Consider the following 13,573-nt stretch of genomic DNA (forward strand, 5'->3'; position numbering starts at 1 on the left):
AGTTGATGAAAACATTCTGGCAGAAAAGAGATGGCAACTGTCCCACTCTACGGAAAAAATGATAATAAAAGTTGGTCGCCTTATCCTGAAACTAATGACTAAAATAAAGAGTAGGCCCTAAGGAACTACTGGAGTCTTTGATTTGTGGAATCTCAACATATCAAGGACATTCCTTTTTCTTTTTTTAAACTGATGATCCACCTTTATCCCTCTTTATGAATCCTGTAAATGACTTAAATTAAAATTAAGTTTAATTGCTCACATTTATACTGGCATATATGTTCTATATGTTCTAAGTGGCTCAATTAAAATAAGGCTCCCTGAAAATCTTGACGAACTTTTCTACATGTTGTTTAGAAGTCTAATCACTATGACTTAAATAAACCCTTCTAAAGAGCCCCACGGCAAGTCAAAAAATTAATTAATACTTTTTACCTTCCTTTCCATCATAAACAGCTGAGAGAGGAAAAAGTCTTGTGCTGCACTTTTTCCAACATTTTATTTTTTTTCAATTGTAGTAAGAACACTTAATATGAGTTTTAAGTGTGTGATACAGAACTGTTAACTATAGCAGATCTCTAGAATTTATTCATCTTGCACAACTGAAACTGTATACCTGTCGAACAGCAGCTCTGTATTTCCACTCCCCAGCCCTGGCAACCATCATTCTACTGTCTGCTTTTATGAGTTTGACTTGTTTAGATATCTTATATAAGTGGAATCACTTAGTATCATGTCCTCAAGTTTCATCCATGTTGTCACATATGGCAAGATTCCCTTCTTTTTTAAAGAGCTGAATAATATACCATTGTATATGTACATACCACATTTTCTTTATCCATTCAACTGTCAGTGAACTTTTAGGTTATTTCCACATCTTGGCTATTGTGAATAATGCTGCAATAAACATGAGAGTGCAAATATCTCTACAAGATCCTGATTTCAATTGTTTAGAATAAATACCCAGAGGTGGAACTGCTGGATCATATGACAAATTAAATTAAAATTAAAACAATGTGAAACTGAATGTAAGATAGACAACTAAACCAATACAACTGAATTAAGAGTTCACAAACACTCTCCTGTGGCAGAAGACAGAGGTAGGTAAACGGATAGACTATTAAAAGTATGGTGCTGAAACAACTGACTGTATGAAAAGATAATGAAACTAGATCCCTACATCATACCATACACGAAAATAAATTCCAGGTAGATTAAACACCTAGATGTAAAATAGCAACATCAATAAAACAAAAACAAAAACAAAAACAAAAACCTCTACCTCGAACTATTGGAGAGTATTTATAAACTCATTGTTAAGAATCCCTAAACAAGAGTTCAGGTCAAGATGGCAGAGTAGGTAAATGCTGTGCTCGCCTCCTCCCACAACACAACAAAATTATAACTAAACTACAGAACAACCATCACTGGGAGTCACCTGAAGTCTAGCTGAACAGAAGTCCTACAACTGGGAACATACAGAGGAGGACATCTCAAGACTAGTAGGAGGGGCGGAGATGCCAAATGGGATGGTGTCACACCCACCTGTGGCGGTTGAGAATTGGGAGGGATATCTTGGCTGTGAAGCTCCCCCGAGAGAAGCAAGTGGTCCTAGCCCCAAACTGGGCTCCCCAGCCCAGGGTTCTAGTGCTGGGAAGAAAAGTTCCCACAACTTCTGGCTGTGAAAACCAGTGAAGATTGTGGCTGAGTGAGAGAGAGGGCAGCTGAAGTTGTAGACATTCCTCTTAAGGGGCCTGCATGCAGACTTACTCACTGACAGACTCACTTGCTGGGTCAGCAGCTCAAAAAGCACCAGTGACATGCAGGGAGGAACTGGGTTGCCTGGATTCAGGGTGAAGGCTGAAAGGAAGCTTTCTCCCAGACAGAAGTACAAGCAGAAGCCATTGTCTGTTGAGCCTTCCCCCCTCCCAGCTTCTAGATTCAGATGGCTGCCATATTTGAGTCTCCGTCAACCTGGCTAACACAGGATGTCCCCACCCAAGTGATTCCCTGAGACTCTGCCCCTCCCAACAGGTGGGCCCATCCAAGCCACTTCCAGTGGTTTTTCCATACAAATGGCCTACCTTGTCTCATGCCACATACTTTCCTAAAGTCTCTCATAGGTTCACAAAACCCAAACAAGCAGCATCTGGACTCAATGTGCCCCCATATCTCTTGCTGAGCAGCCTCAAGCCTGGCACTAGCAGCAGCCGGCCTTGGTTCTCAACCTTGCTTCTTAAGGAACCTCAGAGCCTAGCACAGGAGGTAGCCATCTGCAGATTGCTTGGTGACTCTTGCCAGGTGGCCCTGGGTAGGGAACAGGCTATAGCTGAACATGGCCTGCAGCAGAGCTCCTCCCAGGAGGAAAGGCGAGCCCTGTGGCTGGCTTCTGACCGAGCTGGATCACCACATGGGGCTGCATCAGAGGACAACACACCAAAGGACAGACGGGCAGGCACCAGAGCCCTGCTAAAGCAAATCTTGCTCCATAGAGTCAGTTCCTCACTGGCCAGTCCTCACAATCAGCCTGAGGGTCAATCCCTCCCACTGACATACCATCAGCAACCAAAGCTCAACTACAACAGGAGGGCACACACAACCCATAAAAAAGACACACTTAGAGTACCTGGCTCAGATGACCAAGGAAGACTGCGCCACTGAGCCCCACAGGACACCTACTACATAAGGCCACTCCACTAAGACTGGGAGACATATCAGCCCTACCTAATACACAGAAACAAACACAGGGAGGCAACCAAAATGGGGAGACAAAGAAACATGTCCCAAATGAATGAACAGAACAAAGCTCCAGAAACAGAACCAAATAAGACAGAGACGGGCAATCTACCAGATGCAGAGTTTGAAACACTGGTTATAAGGATGCTCAATAAACTTAGGGGATGAGTAGATAAAGTCAGTGAGAACTTTAACAAAGAGATAGGAAACATAAAAATAGAGATAGGAAACTTAAAATTGGAGATAGAAAACATGAAAAAGAACTAGTCAGAAATGAAGAATACAATAGAAGGAGTCAATAGTAGAAATGAAGCAGAGGATCAAATCAGCAATTTAGAAAATAAGTTAGCAGAAAACACCCAATCAGAATAGCCAGAAGAAAAAAATGATCCAGAAAAAAAAGGGCCTCTGGAACAACATCGAGCACATCAACATTTGCATTATGGGGGTACCAGAAGAAGAGAGAGAGCGAGGAATTGAAAATCTATTTAAAGAAATAATGACAGAAAACTTCCCTCACCTGGTGAAAGAAACAGATATAAAAGCCCAGGAAGCTCAGAGTCCCCAAAAAGATGAACCCAAAGAGGCCCACAGCAAGACACATCATAATTAAAATGGTAAAGGTTAAAGACAAAGAGAGAATCTTAAAAGCAGCAAGAGAAAAGGAATTAGTTACCTACAAGGGAGCTCCCATAAGACTGTCAGTTGATTTCTCAACAGAAACTTTGCAGGCTGAAAAGGATTGGCATGAAATATTTAAAGTGATGAAAAGCAAGAACTTACCACCAAGATCACCCAGCAAAGCTATCGTTTAGAATTCATGGACCGATAAAGAGCTTCCCAGACAAGAATAAGATAAGTAGTTCACCACCACCAAACTAGTTTTAAGATAGAAGGAAAAAGAGATGAAAAATATGAATTGTAAAATGGCAATAAGTATATATCAACAATTATTTTAAATGTAAATGGATTAAATGTTCCAATCAAAAGAGTGACTGAATGGATGAGAAAACAAGACCCTCACCTATACTGCCTACAAAAGACTCATCTCAAATCGAAAGAAATACCAGAGTGAAAGTAAAGGGATGGAAGAGATATTTCATCAAAATGAAAAACAAAGAAATAAATATAAGATGAAAAAAAAATGAAAACAAACAAAACAAACAATATTTATACCAGACAAAATAAACTTTAAAACAAAGGTTATGACAGGAGACAAAGGACCCAGTAATCTCACTTCTGGGTATTTATCTGGAGAAATCCAAAACACTACTTCAAAGGGACATGTGAATCTACATATTCATTGCAGCATTATTTACAATAGCCAAAATATGGAGGCATCAATAGTGTTCATCAATGGATGAATGGTTAAAGAACTGGTACATATACAATGGAACATTACTAAACCATAAAAAAAGAAATGGAGTCTTGCCATCCACAACAACACAGATGGGCCCTGGAGGTATTGTGCTTAGTACTGTAAGACAAAGAAAGACAGATGGCATGTAATTTCACTTACATGTGGAATCTAAAGAACAAAATAAATAGACAAACAAAACAGAAACAAACTCATGGATACAGAGAACATTTTGATAGTTGCCAGATGGGAGGGGGGTTAGAGGAGTGGGTAAAAAAGGGGAAGGAATTAAGTACAATTTGGTAGTTACGTACTAGATTTATTGGGGTGAACATTTCATAAGTTATATAAATGTCTAATCATTATGTTATATGCCTGAAACTAATACGATGTTGTATCCCAACTGTAATTAAAATAAAAAATTATTATTAAAAAAAAATCTCTTAAGATGCCAAAAGGATAAAGGTAAAAGACTGATAAATTTCACAATAATATAAATCAAAACCTTTGTGAACAAAAGGAAATAAAATATTGGGGGAGGAAGTGGGCAACAAACTGGGAGAAGATAACTGTATACATATTACCAAGAAAGGAATTAAAAATATATCAATAACTCTTAAAAGTCAATAAGAAAAAGACATGCAGTTGGAAAATGAACAAAAGTATAAACAAGAAATATGCAAAAGAAAAATAAGTAGTTAATAAAGTTCTGAAATGGTGCTCTATCTTATCTTCCTAAACTGGCCAAGAGCTCTAGTAAGCAGAACAAAGCAAATTAAACCAAGAGTAAAATATTATTTCATACTCATCAGACTGGCAAAAAAAGAAACAAAAAACGATCAACAATACCAAATGTGGTGAGGATAAGAAACAACAGGCACTCTAGTACAGTGGGAATGTAAATTAATGCAACAATTTGGAAAGGCATTTGGAATATCTGGTAAAGTTGAAAATGTTCCTATCTTTGCCTTTCGTTTCCCACCAAGTAAACCTTCAAGCAGCATATTTTAAAGGGCAGGCTTCTGGCCCTTTGGTGGCTCATGAGTAGTTTTGCTTTTTGTTTGTTTAAATAAAATGAAATAAAGTAAAAGAGACTGGAACATATCAGAGAATGCATCATTTGTAGTAGAGGTAAGTTATTATACTTCATGAGAAAGTGTCATTTCTGTTATACATGCATGTCTATATTCTAGATCACAATGTAAAATGTATTACTGTGGGATACTGTCAAAAGAATTTGAAAACTAACATCAAGAGGAACTTTCACAATATGCACAAGAAAACATGTAAGAAAACAAGTCCTCTCCTAATCTTAACACTATGACAATGCAGCAAAACTGCCTCAAAAGCATCTTCCTTCCCAGGAAAGAAGTTGACTTGGATTCATTATGTTAGGATGCCCTCTTCTGGGAAGTATAAAAATTTCAAAAATACATTTTACAAATACTTAATATGTGTTTTGCCATTGTCTTATTTTTACATTCACCATTCCAGAAATACATAGCAACTGACAGTAATAAGGTTATTCTTCATTACATCTGTCTTCCTCCACTTAAATACAGCATATACCAGAAGGATGTAGTTTTTTGGCCATTCCTGATCATTGATTTCCTGCCCAGCTTTTCCAAAGTATCTTCTAAGATAGATACAATATTAGATCCACACAGGCCTGGTTTACATGGAATCTTCCACTTAATACTAAATGTACAATGTAAATAGTAAAGAGAAAGGTACAAAATATAGCTCAGCTTTAAGTCATTTAGTGGCCCAGAAAATCTCAAAATGTTAAATTGGATTAAGATGATCCAGGATTGCTAGTGCCCTCAGGCATCTGGCAGAAGCAAACAAAAACCCTCTCTAAAGGATGATGATATTCTAGACCCCAAATTATTTCTAAAAATAATCTTTCAAAAGCAGTATCCAGCATTCATTCAATATAACCAATACATGAAGAGAAAAAACAACTCGAACAAGAACAAGCACTAACAACATATAACAGAAAAGAACCACAAGCACTTCAGAGAGTAGAATTACCAAATGGATTGTAAAATCATAATGCTTACTTTACTCATGGAGATTAAAATTTTTTCCTACTATAACTGAAAACAGTAATAGTACAAATTTGGAAGAAAAAAAACACACTAGAAATTCAAAACTAGAAAACAAAATAAAATAATTAGCTATTACTAAAATCAGTAACTTAAGAGAGATTTAAAAGCACCTTAGACACAGCTAAAGAGAAAACTTAAACTTAGAAGGAACTACTTAGAATTAAGCATAAACGGACAAAAGCATGGTAATACAGAATAGAGGGTAAGAGACATAAAAGACTCAGTAAGGAAGACAACGTATTTAAGTATAGTCATTGAAGGAAAAGAGATGGAATGGAGCAGAAGCAAAACTGAAGTAAAATCTAGTGGCTAAGATTTTCCAGAATTCATGAAAGGCATCAATCCAGATTCATGATGTTCAAAGAATTGCAAACAAAATAAATGAGAAGAATAGTGAGAGCCAGATATATCACAAAAACTAAAGACAAAGAAAATCATAAAAGCAGTTGGAGAAGGGGCCTGTATAAGGGATAACTTTCAAAGGAACAGCTGTTAGAAATAGCTGAATTCTCAAAAGCAAGCATGGAAACCAGAAGACGGTGGAAGAGCATCTTCATTATGAAGAAAGAAAATAACTGGCAACTAGAATTCCATAGCCAGTGAGAATATTCTTCAATATTGAAGGTTAAATAACAACATTCTCAGACAAGCGAGAGCTGAGAGACTGCTACTAGCAGATCCATGCTGAAGGAAATACTAAATGGCATCTTTAGGCAGAAGAAAAATTTTCAGAGACAAGTTGTATAAAACAAAAATAATGTCTTATAGGGCTTAAAATATACAAAGAATTAATGCACAGGACAACAAAAGCAGGTCAGGGTTAGAAGAATAAAATTCAAGTGCTCTAAGAAACTTGCATTATCCCTAAAGAGGACAAAAGTAGCTTCCAGTCAAGATGATGGAGTAGGTAAACACTGTGCTCTCTTCCTCCTACAACCATCTCAAAATTATAACTAAATTATAGAACCATACTGAGAATCACCTGAAATCTAGCTGAACGGAAGTCCTATAACTAAGGATATGTAGAAAAAGCCACACTGAGACTGACAGGACAGGCAGAGACGCAGAACAGGCTGCTCTCACACTCACATGTGGTAGTTGAGAACTAGGAGGGCTAGGGAGTTCCCTTCTGAAGAGCAAGGGGTCCCACCCAATCTGACACACAAGGCTCCCCAGTGCAGGGTTCCAGTGCAGGGAGAGAAGTCCCTATAACCTCTGGCTGTGAAAACCAATGGAGATTCTGGCTGAGTGAGAGAAGGCTGCCAGATGTTCCTCATTGATATAAACTCATTTACTTTGAGCTTCAGTTCTGGGACAGCAGCTTAAAAGGCGCTAGGGACATCTGGAGAAGAATGGAATTATCTGGCTTCAGGATAAGGGCTGGAAAAGTAGCTTTCTCCAAGGCAGAAGTGATAGCAGAAGCTACTGTCCCTTTGTTGAGCCCTCTACCTGCCACAGGCAGGGGCCATATCTGAGTCTCCCTTAACCTAGCTAACTATGTATGGTGTCAGACGGGTACTAGATTTATTGGGGTAATCACTTTGTACATTATATAAGTGTCTAATCACTACGTCGCACACCTGAACTAATATATTGTATGTTAACCATAATTGAAAAATTATTTTTTAAAAAAGAGGACAAAAGTACCAATTACATATTAATTTGAAATAATTAAAAGATGTATATTATAATTTCTAGGGATACGACTAATAGTGAGTATATTAACTTCCAAACTAACAACAACAACAAAAACCACAACTTTTCAATCACTCAAAAAGGAAACATGAAGGAAAAGTAAATACCGAACAAGAGGGATAAAGAAAAAACATATAGTAAACATGATAAACTCAAACCTAAATATATCAGTGATTACATTGAATGTAAGTGGACTAAATGCTTCAGTTAAAAGTCAAAAGATTGTTAGAATGGGTGAAAAAACCAAACCAAAGTCATATAATTAATAGTATTTGATTCTAGAACTTAAGTCCCAGTATAATACAGGCACAAGTTGCAAATGCAAGGCTTAAAACAAAATCATGAAGATAAATATAAGAGTGCCTGCCTGCATCCTAGGTTCTGTCAAGTATGTGTGGTACCAAGAGCTTCCAATTCAAGCAACATTACCTGCAGCAGCCAGATGGGCTGTTACCTCATCAGCTGCTGTGGAGTTGAGTATGTCTGAATCATCGTAAGAGGTGTCCTCTGGAGAAGAAGGTGAGTCTTCATCAGCACTCAGCATACTGTGTTCCGGGTAGGTGGCCACATGGACCTGCTGTACTTGTTGGGCCACTGCATGGGCTTCAATGGTAGCCATGTGTTCGGTTTGGGTCACTCCGTGTTCCTCCATGAAGATCTACTGTCAGAAAAAAGGTAATGAACAGAATTAAGTGTGTAATGTAAGACAATGCTTAAACTGAGAGATTTCCTTAAAGAGTAGATTTCACTATATCTACTCTTTCACCACACCAAGTCACAGGAAATGGGAATCACCATTCAAATATGACCTAAACATGGTAGAATATTTTCCTTATATAAAACCTGATAGAAATTCACTGTTCTAATTTTATGCCTCATGTCACAAAATAAATACCCTTGATATTACATATAACAATAAAAAGATATTTAAAAGATCCTAGTGACATGGCATTTGACACTGCAGACATTAAAACTTAGTAAAAGAAATATTTAACATATTTCTTTGTAATTTTTTTCCAAAAATTCAACTACTCAAATTGGTTTTTCTGCTTATAAAACTGCACTTCTTGTAAACCCTAAAATGATGCAGTAATTCAAAAGTAGTAAGATGAAGGTCAACTCTTCTACTACTCTTCTACAGAGAGATGCGTTATCCTTAAAGTTTTGAAGCATACATATGTGATTTAAAATAAAGATTCATATTATACATATTATTCTATAGGTTGCTTTTTTCATATTATAATATATCTGAAAATTTGACATGCTGAAACACACAGATCTAACAGATATTTCTAAATAGCTACAGACCATTGTTATGGATGTGCAATAATTATGCAATCAATCACCTACTGATACATAGTGAGGCTGCTTCCAAAGTTTTGCTATTATAAACATCAGTGCAGTAAACATCCCTGTATATAAAACTTTGCATACTGGTTCCTCAAAAATCTTTTAAAAAATGACCACTTCTTGGTTTATATTATTTCTATGTAGCTGCCCAATTTTTAACTTTTCCGAGACTCCTGATTTCTGCTTTATATTTTTATGCTATTTCCAATTGGGGTAGGGGGCGGCTTTAACGTTTAATTATCTCTTTTCACTCTCATACCATGATACATATCATCATAACTTATCCTTCTAACTCAGTGATTCTTAACTTTGAGACTACTTGGTTACTTCAAGGAGTATTCTGTATTTTAAAATAAAATTCATTTTAATTACAAGAAAACCCCAGGATGCGACATATCCAAAATATTAGTAATCTAATAAACAGCTATCATTTGAACCTTCTTTTCTATATTTTCTTTTCTGCTTGAAGTCATCTCCCAGTCCTGTAGCTCTATGTGGCATAAATACCTTCATGAATAAACTCACAGCCTTGTTTCTTAAAATGGAGTTTTTGAAGAGGTACCTGGTACAATGGTATGTATTTAATGGAGAGAGAGGGGAAAATATAAAGAAAACATAGTAAAATGCTAACATTTGATAAATCTGGGTAATAAGAGTTCTTTTTTAAAAAATATTTTTATTTTTCAATTATAGTTGACATACAATGCTATATTAGTTTCAAGTGTACAACATAGTGATTAGACATCTATATAACTCACAAAGTGATGACCCTAATAAATCTAGTACCCATCTGACATCATACATAGTTATTACAATATTATTGACTACATTCCTTTTGTTATCCTTTACATCTCCATGTCTATTCTGCAACTATTTTGTACTTCTTAATCCCTTCTCCCTTTTTCACCTACCCCCCAAATCCCCTCCCATCTGGTAACATTCAAAATGTTCTCTGTATCTATGAGTTTGTGTCTGGTTTTATTGCTTGCTTATTTTGTTCTTTGGATTCCACATGTATGTGTTCTTTATAATATTCTTGCAACTTTTCTAAAAGTCTGAAATTGTCAAAATAAAAGAAAAAAATTGTAAAGAGAGGTACCTAATAAGGTTTCTTTCATATCCTGTGTTTGGAGTGTTTCAGAATATTCACGGGAATACAGCCTACCTCCCAGATCTGTACGCATCTATCTAAAATGCAATTTAACATACTATTTAAGACACACAATTAAACATATAAGAGAAAGATGGCATTAAAATACTATTTTTCCACTCATTTCACTGTTCTTCTAGTCTTAAGGGCATTTCAGAATTCTGGGTACTTCAAAATCATTTTTAAATGATTTGAGATTAGATGGCATCTAACTGCTTTTTAAAGAGATTTGTACGCTATGCACTTGGCATAATGGATTTCAATTCCTCTCTCCAGAATGCGGTTTACAGCATAAATCAATAGGGCTGTCTGCTTTACAGGCTTGTCACTTCTGTCCAGTGCCTCATCTCTTTATACCTCTCTCCCTATCCCATCCTTCAGCCTCTCTAACCATTTTTATTCAGCATACTCTGTAAAAAGCAAAAGCAAAGACATTTCAGATTTCTTTAAACCAGAGTGGGACACTTGTAAATGATGTTTTCGATGTTTTTTAAAAAATAATATGTAAAATACGTTGTCCGAAACCAGATATGACTGGCATACACCTACTGCTGGAGATCATCATGCCCCACCCTCCCCAAGCCATTTTAGTGATGTTTTTTAGCTTTCATCCATGAGGAGTCACATTCTCCAAATAGCAAAACTGATAAGAACTGCTAATAGATGAAAATATATTAGATAATATGAATTTTCAAAAACAGCACAGATTATTATCAGATATCCAGAACTCCTGAATAAGTTATTTAACCTCTAAGCCTCAATTTCAACATTTTTTTAATAGAAAAAAAAAAATATATATATAGTTCCTATCCTCAAAAGGATATGAGGCTATGGGGGCAGGGCCGGGGGAAGGATATGAAGATTAAATGAGGTCATCAGATAAAGTGAGGAACAGTGCCTGGCACATAAATGCTCAATAGTAATTTGATGATGATGCCAGAATTCCTATACCTTTACAATTCTATCCTTGACTCATTATCTGAATAGTCTCATAAGAACCAGGCCTCAATTTCTTAACCTTTAAATTAGACATCTATCTCCAACATGGTTTTTCTAATTGGACAAAAAAGGTTTCGAGTCAGGCATCTAAAAGGCCCTTCTGTTTCTTTCTGATTTAAAAAAAAATTTATTGGCGTAACATTGGTTAATAACAGTATATAAGTTTCAGGTGTGCAACTTCATAATACGACATCGGTATATTCCATTCTGTGCTCACCACCCAAAATCTCATCTCCTTCCATTACTATATTTGACCTCCTTTACCCTCTTCATCCTCCCCCCACCCACTTTCCCCTCTGGTAACCACCATACTGTTGCCTGTGTCTACGATTTTTTTGTTTGTTCATTTGTTGCTTTTTGTTTTTCATCCCACACGAGGAAATCATACAGTTCTTGTCCTTCTCCATCCGACTTATTTCACTTAGCATGATACCCTCCAGATCCATCAATGTTATTGCAAATGGCAATATTTCGTCTTTTTATGGCTGAGTACTATTCCATTGCATATACGTACCACATCGTTATTCATTCATCAAAGGACGAGTAGATTGTTTCCATGTCTTAGTAAAGCCCTTATTTATTTTATTAACTCCCTACAACTGAGACACTGTTCTCCTAGATATAAAACCAGGAAACTACAGGGAACCAATGTCTCTAGCATCATTTCATGACAATACACAAAATGGAGATCCAGCAGATAGACCTCACAGTGGTTCCTCTGAACTAATGTGAAAAGCAAGATGAAAGCACTGGCATCATATAATGAATGACCGGTGACACCAAATATGACATCCAATTAAAAAGGTATATCTATCATCTGAAACTAGTGATGTTCAATAGATTAGTCAACACTCCATTTTTTTAAAAATCATTCTCCAAAATAATAACATAACATGGTAACAATTTTATTAAAGCCTCCTTCTTAGCCTGGATCATCACCTAAAAATACAACACGTACCTTATCTATAAGTCCTTCTTTATTCTATAAACTAAAAAGGGTTGGGAGTGGGGGTAGATTTGGGACAGAGTAGTTTTTACTTTTGCCATTCCTGGCCAGGAATAGGTGGAACTGAAAAATAATGGAAAAGGGCACACAGAAAAAGACAAATTTTGTCTCAGAGCATCCTGGTAGTTGTAGTACATAATATCAAGGGAGCTACTGAATTTGAATGAAAAGTCAAAGAGAGTTAAATTTAGTCTAATCCACTTGTCATGGATGAGATTAAGTGTAGACTACTCTAAAAATCAAAGTAGGAAAAAGAGTTGGCCAGGAAATCTAATCAAGGTATAAATAAATATAAAAGAAAGCACTAGTCTAATCAATATCATTATCATATCAAAAGAAAAGCTACAAGACCTGCCTAAGGGAAAGTCTCAGAGCAAGACTATCTAAGGTCCCAAACAGGGGCAGAAAAAAGCAAGAGGCTCAATTTATATTCCTGAGTTGTCCAGAATCTAAACTCCATAACCAGGACAAAAATTTCACTCAGCAGAAAAGCCTTTCTCAAAAAAGCCTAAAGTCAACAATCAGATTTGATTCTTGGAGTGTGTAGAGTAATGGATCAAAATCACACCACGACTGGAAAAATAAAAAACAACTGCACAAGAAAGTCAAAGTGAAAATAGAAGCAAATAAAAGGTGGTTTAATTCTGAGTAATAAATGGTACTTAAGAAACCATTTGACCTTCTCTTTCAAATAGCCCAAGGTGATATTGGACTTGCAGAGAAAAAAGTATCCTCTCACACCACTGGGTTCTAGGCTGGAGGGAGGAAGAGAATGAAACCATAGTCATGTATGCAGTCTACTGATTTCCATTTCAGACACCAACTACAGATTAAAAATACAGAAAATATAATGTAATACAAATCAGAATGTTAAGGTTATGAACCATGACAATGTAAAAGAAAAGATAAGGCTGAGAGAAGTGAGGAGGCAAGAGAGAGGCTGAGAAGTGAGTGGAGGATGACTGGCTAGCAGCACTATTATTCCATCCTTATACCTGGAGGGAGTCCAAAGATACTATTAAGAACAGATGGAAGAACTTAGTATGACAAGGTAACTATCAAAAAATAGAGAGGAAAGGAAGAGAATACTTGTGAAGCGATTCTTACACACAAGAAGTCAAAAATGCCCAAGTTTGATAAATTAGAAAAAGTGGTATAGACATATTCAG

General features: G+C 36.5%; 1 protein-coding gene across 9 annotated transcripts in view; it reads right to left on the reverse strand.

The window, feature by feature from the left end:
- NRF1 (nuclear respiratory factor 1) overlaps nucleotides 1–13,573 on the reverse strand; it is a 118,808-nt gene that overhangs the window by 74,744 nt on the left and 30,491 nt on the right. For 5 of the 9 annotated variants that reach the window (XM_025045826.1, XM_025045825.1, XM_025045824.1 and 2 more), the window contains one exon: nucleotides 8,329–8,560. In XM_025045826.1, the coding sequence (XP_024901594.1) occupies nucleotides 8,329–8,551 (223 nt within the window). In that variant the 5' untranslated portion in view covers nucleotides 8,552–8,560. Of the gene's footprint in view, nucleotides 1–8,328; nucleotides 8,564–13,573 lie in introns of all 9 variants that reach the window. The other 4 variants (XM_025045820.1, XM_025045828.1, XM_025045827.1 and 1 more) reach the window with 2 other exon arrangements.

This window comes from Pteropus alecto, unplaced genomic scaffold (genome assembly GCF_000325575.1).
Source record: "Pteropus alecto unplaced genomic scaffold, ASM32557v1 scaffold22, whole genome shotgun sequence".
Lineage (NCBI taxonomy): Eukaryota > Metazoa > Chordata > Mammalia > Chiroptera > Pteropodidae > Pteropus > Pteropus alecto.